This window comes from Ammospiza caudacuta, chromosome 4 (genome assembly GCF_027887145.1).
Source record: "Ammospiza caudacuta isolate bAmmCau1 chromosome 4, bAmmCau1.pri, whole genome shotgun sequence".
Taxonomy (NCBI): domain Eukaryota; kingdom Metazoa; phylum Chordata; class Aves; order Passeriformes; family Passerellidae; genus Ammospiza; species Ammospiza caudacuta.
Genome location: NC_080596.1, coordinates 68771777 through 68790282, shown reverse-complemented (window position 1 = coordinate 68790282; position 18506 = coordinate 68771777). Strand labels below are relative to the sequence as shown.

Genomic DNA, 18506 nt, shown 5'->3' with positions numbered 1-18506 from the left:
ACAGAGATCTAAGGTGGCTTCTTTCATCCCAGGATAGTAGGTCAGTGTCATAAACAAGTTCCCCAATTCCCACCTCCCAGTTCTATGTAGTAAACAGAAAATGCATTTGAAATTAATGCAGCCCATGGTATAATTGCAGCCTCTGCTGAAGTAGGCAATAAGATAGAAATACGTCCTGTTGTATGCATGTATTATATATAAGCAGAAATCTAAAAAAAAAAATATCAAGGGGATTCTAGAAAGTTAATGGACTAAATGGCAGTTCAAAAATCTTCTGCCTTTTTTCAAGACTTGGTAATGTATCATCTTCCATCATTACTTACAGTAATGAATTCTGTAAAGCAGAGATTCTGACATTACTGTCTGACCTCCCATAGCTATAAATCCTATTTTTCTGAAAGAACTTTTTACATTGACATGTATTAAAATAAGCCACAAACTCAACCAAAAGTACAAAAAATTAATATAAGAAATCACCCTAAAGACATGTTTAAAAATAACATCTATTTTTCAGAAGTTATCTATCCAAAATAACTTTTCAAGAGAAATCAAAATCTGTCTGGTGCTTCTCACTGACAGTTCTAATTTCAGTGAGAATGATTAAAAGCAAAGTGTAGAAGGCTGCACAGAAGTGTTCCACAACACAGTACAAAATGAAATTTTGTCATATTTAAAATCTAATGCTGTATTTGGAAATTAAATCCCCTTTTTAAATGGGAGATTAAAACTTTAAAAACAGTTTATTAGTACTGCCCCTATGTCTTTATCTTTTCATTATTTCAATATTAATGCCAGAAATCAACATCATCAATGTAAGAAAAATAGAGGAAAACTAGAGGCTACAACTAGAGATTTTATTAGGTTTAGCTCCCTGCATTCATTCAAGTACTTTAGGAATGATCCAATGCCTGTACATGAGAAAAGCACAAGCTTTGCTCAAGAGCTATAGTCAGATTAATAAAAATATTCAAACTGATCTTCCCTGAAAGATCAAAAACCGAACTCAACAGGTAACCAGCAATTATCAACTCCTTATCTCTGTGAGATCCTCAGAATTCAAATACTTTTAAGCATCTGAAAAAGAATCTGAGAATGACATGGTGTCACGACACGACATCAATTTTACAGCCACACGTAACTGTACAATTTCCATTCTTCTTTCACCATCTTCTTTGCACTATAAACTCTTTATCATGCATAGGAAACACCTGACTAATTGCATCAGGAAGTCTACCCTTTTTATTCCACAACACTGCCTATAGCTGCTGCTTTCAGGCTCCCTGGAGCTTTAATTCACAACTTTTTAATGCTGTCCACGGGGAGTATTTCAAAATGAGGGATGGAAGCAGGATAAAGGCAACAAGAAAAACACTGAATCTTCCACAGCTTGTCTAGTTTTCTCTTTATATTGTAAGTTTCTCAGGACAAAGCTCATGTATCCTTCTGTCACTACCAGCACTGAGTATACAATCAATGGTTTCACAATACTATTGAATTGGTTACTTCCATGTCTTTTCCTCAATTTGTTGAAAAACTTTACCCACTAACCATGTCAATATATTCATATTTCACAGTCATTAAATACTTATATAAAAACAGATGTGGCATCTATTCAAAATCAACATAAAATGTAAATTTAATAATAAATTTTAATAATATTAGAATATATAAGCATAAAAAATGTAACCTGCAAAGTTTTTTTCTTAATTGCAGCGTGGTTAAATCCAAAGCATTTTTGGACAAAAGTGCACTGAAACATATATAGATAGGTAGATAGATAGATAGATAGATAGATGATAGATAGATAGATATGTATATATATATATATATATATATATATATATATATATATATATAACTGTCCCATATACATAGTGATGAAAATTAATATCTCTTTCAAGCACTTTGGCCAGGAGGCAGTTTGCAGCTGCTAAGAAAAAAAAAAAAAGATTTGCTCTGAAAAACAGTTCTCCCATCTTCAGTGAAATGGAAGATATTGAAGGATCTCTACAACACCATAATACTCTTTGCAGACATTTCTATGGATCTCATTACTATACCTTGTAAGTAACCCACCAAAAAATAAAATAATGAGACAATGAAAATTACCCTTTCCACAGGTGTAACCCCAAAGAAGTGGGTACTAGTGGCAGATCTAGGATCAGAGATTGAATTTTCTGGTTTCTAGCTCTCCAACAGGTAGACTGATTTTCTGCCCCTCCATGAAAATGGTGTTGTTATGTCAGTACAGTCAAATATACAAACTGTTTTCTATCATTAGATGTATGCTAAAACAAACCAAGTGTGTTGAGACATTTCTGCTTAAAAGTGTTCCATGTGAACTGACACTAGATGCAGAAAGATTTTGAGCTTGAACACATAAAATTCCCCTGAGATTCGGTCTCTCTGTAGACTGAGAGACACCAAAATAAGTTTCATCCTGAATATTAGAAAAAAACAACTTAGGCTGAATGAAATGGTGCCCACATATACTTACTTCCTACTGATTGTAACACTATGCAGCTGGGTGAGATGCCAAACTTTACAAAATTCATAATTCACCTGTTAAAATCATGCCTGTACAACTGGCTACATGCTAACTCCCTTTTTGGAGGTGAAAGCTGAGACCGGCCAGAGTTATCTTTACTCCCTGTGTGCTTCTACCATTCTGACAATACAGGGCTGGAAAGCAGAGGAAAATGATCATTCTTCTGAGAGTAAAAAGGAAAAGCAGATGGACATTCATGATATTGAACTCTGCCCACACTTCTTAAGAGGTTAATTAGTTTTTATACCACTCTTTTGCTTGTGCTTGCTAAAATAAAATTGCTCTAGACAATAGTCAGGAAGTGATACCTTTTATCCAGAAACAATTGTCTGCCCAGAGTTTCACAGTTTAAAGAAAGGTTATTTTGTGTCAAAAGCCAATTGAAAAACCTGCTTTCCTGAATAAAAACTCTGCAAAATGTAACACAAACAGATAATTAAGCCTGATAAAATAGGCTATAGAGCATAATCAGGTTTATTAAATTCCTGTAGAACATTTTTCTCTGTCATATTTCCAATAGATAATATATAAATAAATATAGTATTTATAGAAGTAAATAATAAAAAATTTAATTATTTTAATTAGCTTGGTTGGCAGTTGCTACTCAAAATAGTGTTACTAGGCTAGAATAAGACTGTTTCAATGTGAAAACTAATCTGATTTGGAAGATAATTAATTTTAAACTGAATGTAGAAACATTAATGCCTTTCTTGAATTCCACCACTGAAGAATATTGAGGGCTCTGTGGTAACTGCCAGGAGTCATAACAAACCTTTTCTTTTTTCTTCCTCATTAGCACCATAAATCCCTTAGAAAGGGCAACAAACTGGTTTCCTGTGATAGATGCCATTCCTAGGAACTGCAGATCAAAGGAAAACTCACTGCTGAAATGGCAATCTACTGGGGTATGGTGGAGAATAGAATTCAATTGTGGCTTCTTGATATTTCAGGAACACATTCCAACAAAAACAAAGAGCTTATTGCTAAACAGTGAAATTGCAGGCATGATCATGGTGAGAGAAAGGATTTAAAACACTTGTCATAATTGCCATCTCTTAATGTAGATTCTGGTAAAATATAGAGGACAAAATAGAAGATGGAACAGCATTTCACATATTTATAGTTTTCCCTAAATGAAATGTCAAATGTCAGATATAATGTCTGCAAGCACAATAGCTTAATTTTTCCCAAATGAAAAGGGAGATAATACTGAGTTTGTAAGAATGCATAATTAAGTATACATTGGAAATTTAAATATAGCTGGTGCATTTGAGAGTACAAAGCTATCTTTTACTAGCTCAGCAAAATTCAGTCTATTGAATGACTCTGAAAGAGCAAAATGAGTAACAGGTTAAAGCATGGATTGTCCGGTCTTTTTAAATGGTGAATGGTAAATGGTAGATCCAAGAATCTGTTCTTATGGGTCTATATGAAGCTTACAGGAAGAGACAGAGTTTTTTTATAAGCTTGAGAAATCTCAGGTGAAGGTTTTAAATTGCTTATGAGCCTTTGCAAAAACAATTTACTTAAATTGAATTGTGTTGTTAACCCTGAGACTGAATGGTGCAGTAGAAATGGTCTTCCATTTTGGTAGTAGTCAGCTTGCTAAACTATCTGTCAAACCTAGACTAAAGGATTAAGCTAGGTAAACTTGCACCAAGTTTATATGTAAAATTATGTTTGGCATCACTGAGAGTGCCTCTACAAATTGTGACAGTACACATTCACCAGAAGTAGAACCATTAAGAAGAGAAAAAGAGATCTTGTGCCATTCGGCTCCCTTTCCCAGTGTTTGCCATTTCATATAATATCCCTACTAATAATTTATCTAACTTGTTTTGTAACTAGCTGAAAAAATTGCATATCACAACTTGCCTGATAGTTTTCTACTGACATATCTTGTTCTTTAATGTTCATGTATAAAACAATTGAAAATAAAGTGATACTGGAAAAAGAGTGGTCTCATACAACAAAGCTCTGGGTATATTTGGCTGGTCATATGAATAAGACAATGCAGATTTGTCTTTAAAAGCTCTAAATTAACCACTTCCTAAAATATAGGAAAATGAGGGTCAGATGGATGTATTTTTTCTCTCATCCAAGCAGGACAACAGCAAACAGAAAGTAGAATGTCACTTGTCACAAATATCTTTCACTCCCTCATTCTGACATAAAAAAAGACACTAGCCATCAATGAAGCAGCCGTGGGAGGCAAAGAGGAAAGAAATAGTTCATAAAAGCTATATTACCCCTTGCAATTCGGAAGCTCCCAGTATCTTGCAAGTTGATATAACAGAAGAAAAAAAACTTTATTTGGTCTCCCACTGTTTTGCTGCCCTTTCCTCAGTGGTGTTGTAGCAGGAGGCAATATAAAACTGCTTTTATTCCATACAAATTGCTTGACTGCTGAACTCTCTGAAATCTGAAAATTAGAGTAGTTCCACAATTTTTTTTAAAGGGTTCTTTCTTGGCAATTGCTTCTGACCAGAAAATTAAATACAGAAGAATGAAATTGCAATGAACACAGAAGACGCAATTTTAATTTCATTTCCAGTTGAAGAATAATTTTATTGAAATAAAATTGTTATATTTGAGATAAGAATCTGATCAGAGGTACTTAACAATGCCTTGACATGTTCCACATTGAAATTTTTTTCTAAGATAAGGTCTATATTCAGAAAAAGGCTGAAAATTTCACAAATATATTTGCATACTTAGTGTGTTTATTTCTGTGAAATGTTACATATTAAATATTTTGGTGGTTTTTTCCCTTTTTTTTCTCTCATCCTTAGCTAAGATTTGCAAATGCTCTGAAATGCTCTCACAAAATATGGTCCATGGACTGCAGGTATTTCATACATTATTTCTAACCATCAATTGAGCTAAGGAAAAAAGGATAGAAAATGCAAAAGAAGCAACCTGTGTGCTGATTTTTTTGACAAAGATATTGGCACCAATCTTTATTGATATTCCTAAACAAGCGGTTTTCTTGATCTCTTTTGCATCTTTTTCCTTCTTATTCCTGCTTGTCTTAATTTTAATTTTCTTTGTTTATTTTATTAATAATTTCTTCTATGCAAAATTACTGAAGTTCCAGACTAGCAGTCAAGTTTAAATAAACAATGTCCATAGAAAACCTGAATCAATTCAAAAATGAAAGAATTGATTTTTTTATTTTAATTTTGCTCATTGATTTTGTTCACAGAAAACAAAATCAATGTGGTAGCAGCCTACTGACTTTGAAGTTTGATAATATATCTCTGTACAATAAAGAGGTCAAAGCCCCTACTGTATCATAAATTCCTCCACTCAGAACTAATTACTCCAAATGGGAAAGAGTGGCAGACTATCAGTTTTGAAGGGATAAACACAAAGGATGAGCTAATTCAGACATAAACACATAACAATCAGGAGAGAAAAAGCATTTTTCAGTATTTTTGTTCATACAGTTGAAAAGCCATACCATGAAGGCAAGTCACAACATACATTCTTGTTACAAATATCGTGTCATTTTCTCACACAGCTATACCAGATTTACATCACAAACTTCAGTGGGCTGAAGTTATGCTTTATTCCTAAGAAAAAAACCTTGTTGGAAAATTATTATTCAAATATCCTTTTTTGTTGCTTCTTACGATGAAGGATACTACTAAATAAATTATTTAGGAGGAAATATTCAGCCTTTCTCTAAATCATAAGCTGATATATAGAGTAATATCCAAATACATATATAAAATGAATATAAAAATTGGTGTATATGTGTGTATATATATATATACACACACACATATAAAATTGGAGTTGGCACTATAATGTTTGTTTTTATGTGGTGCATGTAACTTAGTAGTGACTGCAGATTTAGAGATTTTCTGTATATATGATTTTGATACTGGCATTTATACAATCCTTGATACAATTATTCTAGTCTGGAGTGCTCTAGCCAAGTGAATTCAGTTGTCTTTAGCAACCAATCTCTGTGTTCACCATGTGAGTGGCTGTTGATTTCCCTATTTGCTGATAGTCATTTAGCATGTTTGGTTTCTTCTTTGTATCTACCTCAACTTCCTTTGAGAGCTATTTCTCTCAGCAAAATCTGAAGGACCTTATGTCACTTGACTTGAATTCTCTTCCACACTCTCCCTCACGTCCCTGAGCAGGTCAAAGATTTTCAAATACTGAGATTCTTTCTAGATTTCCAGAATTTCAGTCCTGAGGTATATTTTTTCTTTGTTTATCTAGCATATTATCAGGGTTGGTTTTTTTGTTTTTTGTTTTTTTTTCATCAAACCACAAATATTTCATTGATTCAAACACTGAAAATTCAACCTTGTTCACACTCATCTCCCAGTTACTAATTCAACAAATCATCTAATCAAATTTCAGTCCTTTCAAAGATAGAACAAAGAAGAAAATGGTGAGTGCTTTCATCCTATTCATACTCCTGAATTAGATGGTATTTGATCTTCTTCCTCCACTTACCATCAGTTCTGCTTACCAAACCTTTCTATGTACCATTTGTTTTCCTGTTTTGGACTCTTGCTTCTTTGCATTCTCCATTTAATGTCTCTTCAAATGCATCCAAAATGTAATCTGAATCTCTTGTTTCAAGCAGTTTTTATCATGCTTTACCATGTTTTGTTTTGTTTTTCTAATAGCTTTCCTTTAAAGGTGCACTTAGTTCTGCAGCAACCCTGCCCCCTGGGAATCAATGTCTTAACATAAGAGTAAAGAGAGTTCATGGATTTTGTGATCCAACGTCCCTTGGAGTTGGAGTGTCAGTTCATAAATAATTCACTTACGAGCACATACATTCATTTTACATGATTCCTCAATATGGCCAGGGTGCTGCGTGGTCTGCACTGTATCCACCTACAAAAAATACAGAAATATATGTCTGCTTACTGCGATGTGAGTAGGGTTTGGCTGACTTAATCCTCTACCATGGATCTCACTAGTGAGCAAAAAACTCTTCCTTAGATCCAAACACATTCCATAGAATAACTATTTTGGCAGCAAAGACAGTTAGAACTGTCTGTTTCATACAGACGTGCCTAGAAACAGGCTTTTTTTAAATTATAGATAAATTGGAGTGATTTATAAATTCTTCCCTTTCTTACTCAGAGTTACTGCAGACAGAGTAAAAAAAAAATATAGATGTCACAGGTATCAGTGATGAGCATAACTCTTCTCCATTAAATGAGGGGATTAATAGTGCAGTACAGAGAGTTGAAAGAAGCAAAAAATGGGAATTTTACAAGAAAACAAACAGGCAACTCCTCTTTTCCTTCATCTCTCTCAGCCAACCCCCAGATAAAATGGAGTGGGCAACATACAGTAAACAATTACAGTTCTATGAACATCTACATTCTTCAAAATGCCAGATATCAATTGTCTTACTCTAAGGTGGACATAAAGAAAATGGAGAACTATGGAAGAACTTTCTTCCTTTGACTCACTTTGATCAATATGTTTGTGAAGGAAATGAGACACTAAATAGACATGCACATCTAGTGATAAACAGTGAAGGTTTCTGTCCAATAGATTCTTCAGAAACAAGACTTAAAATATCATTTGGAATTGGGTCATCCACACAAAAAAAAAATTAACCCATTATTGGTAGTTACATAGCACATTTGGTTGGCATTCATCAGTCTTTTCAGCTTTTCCAGTACTGTTGAATTATTAATAATTTATATTTATTTTACGTCACTGACTACTGCATCCTTATTTTAATGAATCATTTCTTGTAATGTGTTACACACATGTAAATTTAAAACCAAGTTACACAAAAGTAGGATACCAATGTCAAGCATCTCTATAAAACATCTTTTCCTCTATGAACATTATCCATAAAAGACTCCTAAATGTCCTCAAATAATAATGTCTGCTCCTCAATCTAAATATGATCTTCTTACAGGAAGCCACCTGGAACAAGCAAGCAAAACATTCTCTTTTGGTTGTAGAAGGAATATATTTACACCTTAGTAAAATTCTTTAATATTACCAACCAAATTATATACAAATCTCTTAGTTCAATTTACACTGACTTAATTTGACAAAACAGCAAGAACATTAAATAGCCCAAAACATTCAATAAAAATACAGGTAATCTATCTACCTACCTACCTACCTACCTACCTACCTACCTATCTACCTATTTTTATAGATCTATCTGTATCTTTCATTTAAGTTCATCGAGTACCTCAAAATTACTAACTTAACGGCTGTTCAAATTTATATAAAAATTAAGTTTGGCTAACTTCAAGGAGAGTACATTCACTGGAATAGTAGACTTGTCCAGTATGCAATGAACAGGGATCTGTTAACATGTATCTTAAATACTTTTCTCCAAAATATAAACACAATTGTGAGCATCTGGTGCATTCCTAAAATATTTCTGAGGTAAAAAATATTCATAGATGTAACATATACCTTCTATAATTAGACCTTTCTTGTATCACAGATACTGGTACTAGTTTATTTTTTTTAATTAACAAATCAAAGCATAAATCATGAGAGAAAAGCTTAAACAAGCAAAACAAATTACCTGGCGCATGAGAGACAAAATGCTCAATCTTTTTTATCAGAAATGCAATATACTATATCATTAAATCTCAGGCAATAGTGGAAATCTCAGAGTGTGTGTGTGTCTATATTACCTGCAGTACGCCTGATGCAGCATACAAAGGCAAGGATGACAGTGCAATTTGTTGTGCCTCTTTACTTTACGTCCAAACAAGCCACAAAGTCTGCATCGCCTGCCAATCTTTGGCACACACTGCAGGCACAGAGAGCAAACTGATGGAAGGCTTGCACCTGCACTGCAAGCGCCACACACTACATGACAATCTAAAGACAAAGCTGGGACAAATCAACGCTTCAAAATGCTCAGAAATGTGTACAGAAGGACTCCAGACTTAGACTGAAGACAAATTCACACCCAAATCACATCCCCATGCTCTGTGTCATTAGTGGATGCATCCATACATAAAGATTGACGGAAAATAATCAGAAAATTAACTTTTCTTCCTAAATATCTGTTAAATTAGGTGCTCCTTTTCCTCATTTTTTCTATGGCAGTTGAAGACTCCTGCTAAGTCCCATGAATCTTGCTAATTTCCATGAAAGACAAGATCCCTTGTCTTGTTCCTTCTTCCATTACCTTTCACAAAAATGCACATACACCAGAGTTAAATGAAGAATTGATAGTCACTGTTTCAGTTGTCATGAGCAAGATGCTTGCAACTCTCCACTAATCCAGTCCAAAATGCTAAAATATAGGCCTAGAAGTTTCTTATTACATGCTGAGTACACCTGCTTATCATAGGCATAATTTCACATAATTTCTTGATAGGTTACAATTATTTTTCCTGAATATTTCAATGGGACATTTCTTCCAGAATTTCAACGCTGCAGTATATAAAAATTATTGTAGAACTCACCTGAAATTTATTTATTGATCTTTATTTCTGTTTCTCCTTTTTCCTTAAGTTACATATTCATTGCCATTGGGAAGTGACCTTTTAGCATTATTGATATATATTTGCCATTAATTGTAATTATTTTTCATTAAATAAGTGAGAAGTCACACTTTAACAGAGTGTAGTGATCCCAGCCATAATATATTGCTGCTAACTCAAAATTATTAACTTCTGCAAGTACAGTTTTATTGTGGAGGGCTTTTGCCACTCATTTCACTTTATTCTTAGAACTTCATCTCTGTCTGCAAATTTGTTGTGATTGCAATATATATTATATATTCATCTGATTGACATGTACACATGACTAAAAATGTGACAGATTACAAGTTTCTGCAACATTCTTGAACGGAAATGAAAGGCACAACATGCTCATTTTTGCCCACCACAGAAAATGCCAGATAAAAATATATCTCCGTAGATTTCCTGCTACATTTCACAAGATACTTCTAAGCTATTTTTAAACTTTTTATACACATGTAGCTTCATTTCCAGTTTGTGACAGAAATCAAAGTAGGATATGAGGATCTATAGAAACTGTACTGAATGTATTTCCTTAGAATGTAAGTGTTACATAAGGAAACCTAATTTTAATATTCTTAAATAAACAAAAGAAAATTAAGCAGTAAATAAAATATTCACTTTTTTTATGTTGTGCCATTTGTATACACATGTAAAGGCCACATATAAGACAAAAAATGGGCAAAAAGGAGCCCATGAACAGTTCTTTTCTGAATAAGAAATTAATGAGGACTTCTACACAAAGGGATGCATAGATTTTGATAATTAAAATTTCTGTAATATGGTCTAAATTATTATGAAAAGTTAATAATCTTGAAAATAAAAATTTAAAAAAGAGAAGTTGAAGATAACAGTTTTAATGGGCAACACACCTAGACAGTACACAGTTTAACATGATTGTATTCTCATCTAACCTCATTTAAATTTAATTTGTTATATTTTTTCTGTGACTACTGATTTCTGCATGTTATATAAATCAAGTTCAACAAAACAAATCTTTTTAGTTCTTACCAAAACAAAAACAAACAAACAAACAAAAAACCCCAACCAAACAAAAAATTGTCCTCTTAACCCATCAATCCAAGCATAAAATTTATTTATTTGTTTATTTATTTATTTATTTATTTATTTATTTATTTATTTATTTATTACAATCAAGCCACAGAGACTCTGGGCCTCCTAAAAAACTGAACAATACTCCCATGTCAAGAAAAAAGGGTTCACAGAAAAACAGAAGCACAAGCACCAATATCTTTAGATGCTTCTGCTGCTGCAAACCTCACACTGAGAAGTTTGTGCTGCTCCTGGAACAGCTCACAGAACGTAGCTTGATCTTGGCATAGATAATGCTACTAACAGCTGAATCCATCGGTGTGGAACTAAGGCCTTAAAATCATGGCCCACATTTTGTTGTTTTCTTTTTCCCTTTTCTTAGGAATACACAAACTTACTGGAAGGAAAATATCTGTGTAATTGTATTATTCTGAACAGATGAAGTTCCATTTCAAAACTATCAAGATATTTTTATGCTACCTCAATCTCAGAGAGCTGAAATCTTTTTTTTAGTTCTGTTTCTAAACTAAACATATAGTGGTACATATTTGCTGTTATGACAATATTACTAAGTTTTGCTGATATTTATTCCCAATATATTTATGAAGAACAATCGCACTTGCTTTCTCAAGGCTCTGAGGTAAATGTAGCAGTGGCTTAAAATCAGAGGCAGGAATATTTGGCATCTGCTCCACCCCTCTGATGGGCACTGAAGCCTTCAGGGCAGGATTATAGGGCATGCCTGTGAAAGAACTCAAGTACTGTTGCAGCCTTCAGCTGGGTGTATGAAAGTAAAAGTTTTGGTTTACCCTAATACACAAAGCAGTGGTTCACAAAGTGATTCAAAAGAGCTTCAAGTACTCGTGCCTTGAGGATAATAACAACTTCTGCCATCCAATTTTAGCTTGCCACAGCACGTCTCTCAGAGCCTTAAGTCTGAATAGGCAAAGCCCTTTTAGTCTTCTCTTCCACAGCTAAGTCTATATTCCATGGTTATTAAACAGCTTTTTCCGAATGTTTAAAAGTAAGCTTAATTCTTCCTGAAAATGATTGACTAGAGTAACAAAACGATTTTTCAGAGGAAGTCTCATTAATGACTTCTCAAATGACCTGACTATGTCTGTTTCACAGCAGCACCAAAATTGATGCAGCTTTATATTCCAAAAATAAATTTGTTGTGTCACTAATGCTCCTAGTAACTCTCACCTAATTTATTAAGTTCTTCTTTTTTTCTACTGCTCCCATTATCATTATTTCCTAACTGAATTTACAACTTCTTCTTGTTTTATTTTAAGTCTTAACTCCTAAAGTCTAGAATGTTTTCTAGTCCTTCATCTAACACAATCTAATTCTCACAAAAACTCATTATTTTATTTCTTCCATAATCAAGTCTCCTTATTACATTTACACTCATTTTCCTTTAAAATATAAAGCAAAAATGTTCTTAAGACTGATTCTTGAATCAAGTAACTTCTTATAATGCTTACCTTTGCAAGAAAACCAATTGTCATCTCATTTAAGTGAATTTCTTACATATTTTTTGATTCCTTTAGTAGTACCCATCCTCCTCAGGTGCACAAATAATTTCCCAGGTGGCGCAGTATCAACTGATTGCTGAAGTCCAGGAGAGAGATTACTAAATTTTCTTTGTCTAGAAAATTGGTTATCCTTTCAAAGAAAGTTATCAGATTGGTTTGTATGAACTTTTTGCAGTAAAGGCATTTTCAATTTTCATGCTATCTTCCCTTGCTCTTTATGTCAGTAGCTTAATTTTTTTTTTCATATAAACTCTGCTCAACTGTTTGATAAAAGATGAGGTCACACTTTCAGACCTTTATCTCTTCTTTTCCATCTTCTCCACTACTTAAATATAAATACTGTATTTGCTATTCTCCAACAAAACAGTACCTATTATTTTTTCCTAACAGATTTTTTTTAAAATAAGACATGACATGCTTTGCTCTGCATCACTCAGAATTCTGTGCTGACACCCATATGGTCCTGCTTGACTTACATACATCAGACTCCTGGCTTTGCTTTCATCTCAGGTGCTTCCAGCTTTTGTTTTTCCCATGTATATCTCTATCACATCTACATAACCTTTCACTTCCAAGTGTAATAATCATCCTGATTCTCTCCCTTGCTCCTATAGCTTAATAAAGTTTTCTTTTAATCATCCCTTTAACATCTACCTCAGCTGACATTTGTCAGAGCACTTTATCCTGATGATGACCACACCCTTACTTTGTACATCTCTCCATCTGATTTCCCATCTCCCTCCTTTTCCCACCCATTGCAATTTTCTGATCTCATCATTTATTCCATTAAAAAAAATATATTCTCATGAATCTACATGGGATAGACACCTGTGCAGCTGAGACTCTGAAAAGGAGTTTGAGAGATTTTACTTCGTGGACAAGTATGAAGAATATTTCTGTATTAAAATCTCCATCTTCCTCCTATCTGTCAGTGTATATAAAATCATTGTCTACTCCTACTACTGAAGGCAATAATGAAAAGAATAAACTGTATTGATTGAACAGGGGACATACATTCCAAGTCCCAGAATTAATCTGCCTAGAAGCAAAATATCTGTTTTCTCTATTACTGATCCTTTGACACTTCAAACATAGTACTATATGTATTTATAATTTCACTAGCCATCACACTGTACTCACCAAGACAGAAAGAAAATTAAGAATGGCAAGATTTCAGTGTCTAATATATAAAAAAAGCTGAGGTAAATGACAAATATGTTTTTTTATTGTAATTTTATTTTTAGAGGTATTAATATTTGGTTGTTTTAAAGGAGAATTTTTAAATTATTGCCTAATGTATAATCTACACAGAATGATAGCTGTCAATTAAATTTGTTGCTTGCTAAGGTTTCCACTCACACATACAAGGCCAGAAAGGATCCTTCTCGGGCAAATAAAACTCCATCCATCAGGCAGCAAAGAAGATTATCCCAAAGGCACAGTGGGGCTCTAAAAGTAGAGACTTACACAACAGCCAGAGCTAAAATAAAAAGTTATGGAAAGCAGGGAGAGTGAAAGATGTAGGGAAGTTGGCTTAACTGTTCTGTACAAGATCCTTAGGCAGGAAATGACAAACCTACCAGCCTTTCTATCAAATTCCAAATTACAAGTAGATATCACTCTCGCCTAGAAAACTCACTGATCACAGCAATGCCTCTCCTGGTAGGGATGTTCCAGTAAAAGAAAAAAAAAAAACAAAACCAAAAAACCCCACCACCTATGAATAAAATGTCAGAAGATGAAAGAAAGCACTTGCACCAGCCTACCAGCCATTTGAAAAGAAATGTCACAATAGACATCATAGGTTGAACCCACTGTTTGAACAGATCACAGAAAACATGGATGTCAAATACAGATTCAAACAGCAACATTAAAGTAGAGTGTTATTCAATAAACAAGACATAAAATTAGGCTTCCAGAGTTCCTCTTAAGTGCACCTCCAAGCTACAATCAAAGGGATTTTAAAAGGTACAAATTCTCAGTTAGTCTGTACATTCATCTGAATAATCACTTATGTTATGGAAGAATCATAATGATAAACTAAGTTTATAAAGAAGAGAGCTATTCTTAGACGCTGTATGTATGCAAAACACTAAATTGTTGTAACAATACCATAAACCCGTCTGTATTGTCAACTGATCACTGTCCTAAAATTAAGTTCAAAGCAAGAAGGGTTTTTTTGTATCCCCTTTCTAAGGAAACATAAATCCCATGCTTCTAAACCACTTTTGAAGATCTTTATCAAGGAGTAGTATGGTGTTTCCTAACAAATAAGAGATTACTTTATAATGTGCCTTATGAGTACACTATGGTAGATTGGTTTAACTAAAGCCTGTAAAATTATCATAGGGTTATTTTACATTTTGCAAATAATAGCTTTTTCTTCTCTATTCACTCTTTGTTAATGGAAATGGAGAAAGTTATTTCTGTCTTTAACATATGATGTAGAATGAAGATAAACATAAGAAAAAAATATGCAGTTAATGATGTGACCATTAATTTCTTAGACATGCTTTTAAATTAAATGTAAAATGACCAAAATTAAGCTAGATTTGAAAATGGTTATATGTGTGAAATAATGTCACATACAAAATTAGGCTGTCATGCTAAGAGTTCACATGAAAAATATCTGAAGAGGGGAAAGCAATAAATGTTGCATACAAATATTTGTAAGATCAGATTAATTACCTCACATTAGATTGCACTCTGGTGATTTGAACATAGTATATATCGCACACTTTCAGTTTTTAGGTAAATAATAATCCTTTTGCTCATAAATTCCTCATGGAAAATTAATATAGGTACAGAATTTGCATATGGGAGTACTAAATATACACTATAAACTGGTTTAGTTTAGTGTTTAGGGTTGGGTTTTTTCTCATATTTGATCAAAAATAAAAAAAATCTTTTTCCAGTGAAGTAGCAAAATTTTTATTGTAGGACCCAAAATCAGTCTGAATGTGTCTCCATTTATTTTCTATTAAATTACATGTAATATGCAGGGGGCAAAGGCTTTTTTCTGTCCAGGTAAGTTACAGAAGGATAGCTCAGTTTAGTTTTACATGGCTGCCCCTACTCAGAATGTTACCAGCTGTAGGACTCAGGAGTCAGACACATTTAAATGGCTGCCCCATATCTTCGATGGGGGGATGAACAAGACAAGATATTTTTCCCAATTAAGTTTCAGGAGACACACGTGCACCAATGAAAGTGTGCCTAGCCTGGCTGGCAAGCAGAATACACCAGCCAAGACTGATTGGTTACAATTCCAGATATTTCTTTGTGGGGGCGTCTATTTCAAAGGGAAGGATGTCTCAGAAATTAAAAATGAGTGTAAACTTCATGTATATTTTAATTGATTTTCTGCATCACTGTAGAGCATTTTACAAATGAAAGGCCTCTCTCATTCTTCAAACAGCAAGACTCCTGGGCTGATTTCATCTTAAAATTTGCATAACCTTTTCCCTGATGTTGTTTCAGTAGTTACTTCTTGAAACTTGAGTCCTCCTTTGGATGCCCACAAACGTAGAATTTTTGGGAGAAATTTCTAAGTAATGGCTTTGCTTCTTCAAGAAAATGAGAGACCCTCGAAGATATTTTCTTAAAGACTTCATGTAACATATCTGAGGCAAAAAACATTAATGCTTTGCTCCAACTCCTGGCTTTCCTAGGAACAAACAAACATTATGTAGGTCCATAAATACCCTCTGCTTTCTAGGATGAAAAATACTTAAGTCCTTTCTGTGTATCAGGCAGGAACTTGAGAAATCCAAGTCTGTAGATCTTTTGTTTGGATCTGCTGCATTTAAAATGATGCAAATTCATTTCGTGGTATTGCAGAGAGGACTAAAAAGAAGGAAAATATCTTGACAGTTTTTAGCATAATACAATAGCTAAGCTGTGTTGGAGCAGATTGCCAAATAAGACCAATTCGTTGCAGAACATGAAGAAAGCAGCAGCATTTGTGTCTCTGGTGTCTCCTTGTCAGTATCTGCACAGACTGTGGGTAGCACACGGGGTTTTTACTTTATGGATGGTGGGTTCCACTCTCAGCAGAACTTTAAACCGTAAACTTTAAACTTTAAACAGTAAACTCTTTCTGCAAAATATTTCTAGTTAAATGTGAAGGAAACATACACTTGCAGCAAGTCTTATGCCACCTTTAAAAGCAGCAGAAGAGAAATGTACATTTGTCATTTATCCCACTGCTCACTGTTCCCCACTGACAAACAAGAATTTAATCATAAGCATTTACATCTGCTCAAGTTGAGAGCCATGCTCAATAAACATTTTCCCCTCTCCTATTTTAAAGACCCTATTTACAAAACCTGTCTTTGTAGATGCTTGCTAATACTCAAAACAATTGAAACAAACAGGCCAGATCAACATTTTGATTCGTGATCCACAGAAGTGCAGCAGGAACTCATGAAACTGAAGGTTTAGAAAACCGGATCTGACAAAAGTATTCCTCTGAAGTTATTTACAAAATATAATCTGAAGACTATAAGACTTCATTTCAGTTTCATTTCACCAAATTTTATATAGATTATGTAACTATGTTTCATGAAAGCCTGTTATGATTCAAAACTATCAAACGATAACAATTAAACCAGAAGAACTATGCTGCTCACGGAGTGTTTTACATTTAATAAGTCACTGTTCTACCACATGCTTATAAAGAGAGAGGAGACAAGGAAAAAAATAAAAGGAACTAAAAAGGTTTTGCATCTTCAATGCATGCAGACATTTTAGATCTACTTGATTTACTCAATTTGTTTCTAGAGTAAAAAGCAGTCTTTGACCAAACTGTCATCTTTAAAACATGGTGATATTTCATTTTCTCTCTTCTGCACTATTTAGATTGCTGGGAACTGAAATACTTCCAGCAGTCATTGTGTCCAATTTTTCAGTGCTGTCACTTCCTAGCAAATCTGCTTAAGCAAAACACTTATGTTAGAAAACAGAGCGAATATATGACATAAAATACATTCTACATTTCTTTGCAGGACAACTGGTATTCAAACACAAAACAGAATGAATATGTAAACATCTGTAATTTGAGCCCCATAGACTCTTTTAAACCATAAATCTGATTAATTTCCAAAGTCACTTTTTTTATTTTGCTGATTTTATTTTTTTGCACAATAATTATATCAAAGTTATAAAATGAAAAAAAAAAAAAAAACAATCAAAATGTTATTTCAAAGAAAACACTCCAGGTCACTAAAACTAAAAAAAAATCACTTCATCTGAAAGATAGAAAACTAGAAGATGCTCAGTTTTAACCTTCTGTGGTTCAAATGCTCTTTTGGTTTTTATTTGATGCCCTTGAAGGCAACATAAAACTGGAACAGCTTTACACTTAGGTGTCTTTAGCCTCCAATATAAAGAGGAGAGCCATTACATGAAATGCAAACAAATCCTGTATGCTGCTAAAAACTACACTAAAAAAAAGTTAAGATCTTTACCCAAGACAGATTACATTTTGCAGCAGAAAAAATTTATAAGAAAAAAATCTAACAAAACACAGTATAAAATGAAATGTTTCTTTCAAGAGTGAATTTTAAACTCTAGATGCCAAGAAATTTTACAAATTAAAAAAATGTAGAATGGTGGTGGCTCTTACAAAGCAGTTACTATTACATTTTATTTTCAGAATTTTAAAAATATTATCCGATTTTATTAATTCAGTTACACAAAAAAATCTTATTAATAATTGAACTTTATACATGAGGAGCCATATAAGACTAACATTACTCCCACTGCTTTAAAAAGCCTGTCATGCTACAGGAAAGCCAGTGCTTCTTACCGTGTACAGTTCAAATCCCAATACTCCGATGGCCTGTTAGCACCAAATGTGTCACCCCT

At 33.6% G+C, this 18506-nt stretch overlaps 1 protein-coding gene across 1 annotated transcript in view; it reads right to left on the bottom strand.

Moving 5' to 3' along the window:
- The window catches only part of PCDH7 (protocadherin 7), a 260537-nt gene that overhangs the window by 203862 nt on the left and 38169 nt on the right, over positions 1 to 18506 (bottom strand). The window contains exon 2 of the mRNA XM_058803518.1: positions 7358 to 7417. Within this exon, the coding sequence (XP_058659501.1) occupies positions 7358 to 7417 (60 nt within the window). The remainder of the gene's footprint in view (positions 1 to 7357; positions 7418 to 18506) is intronic.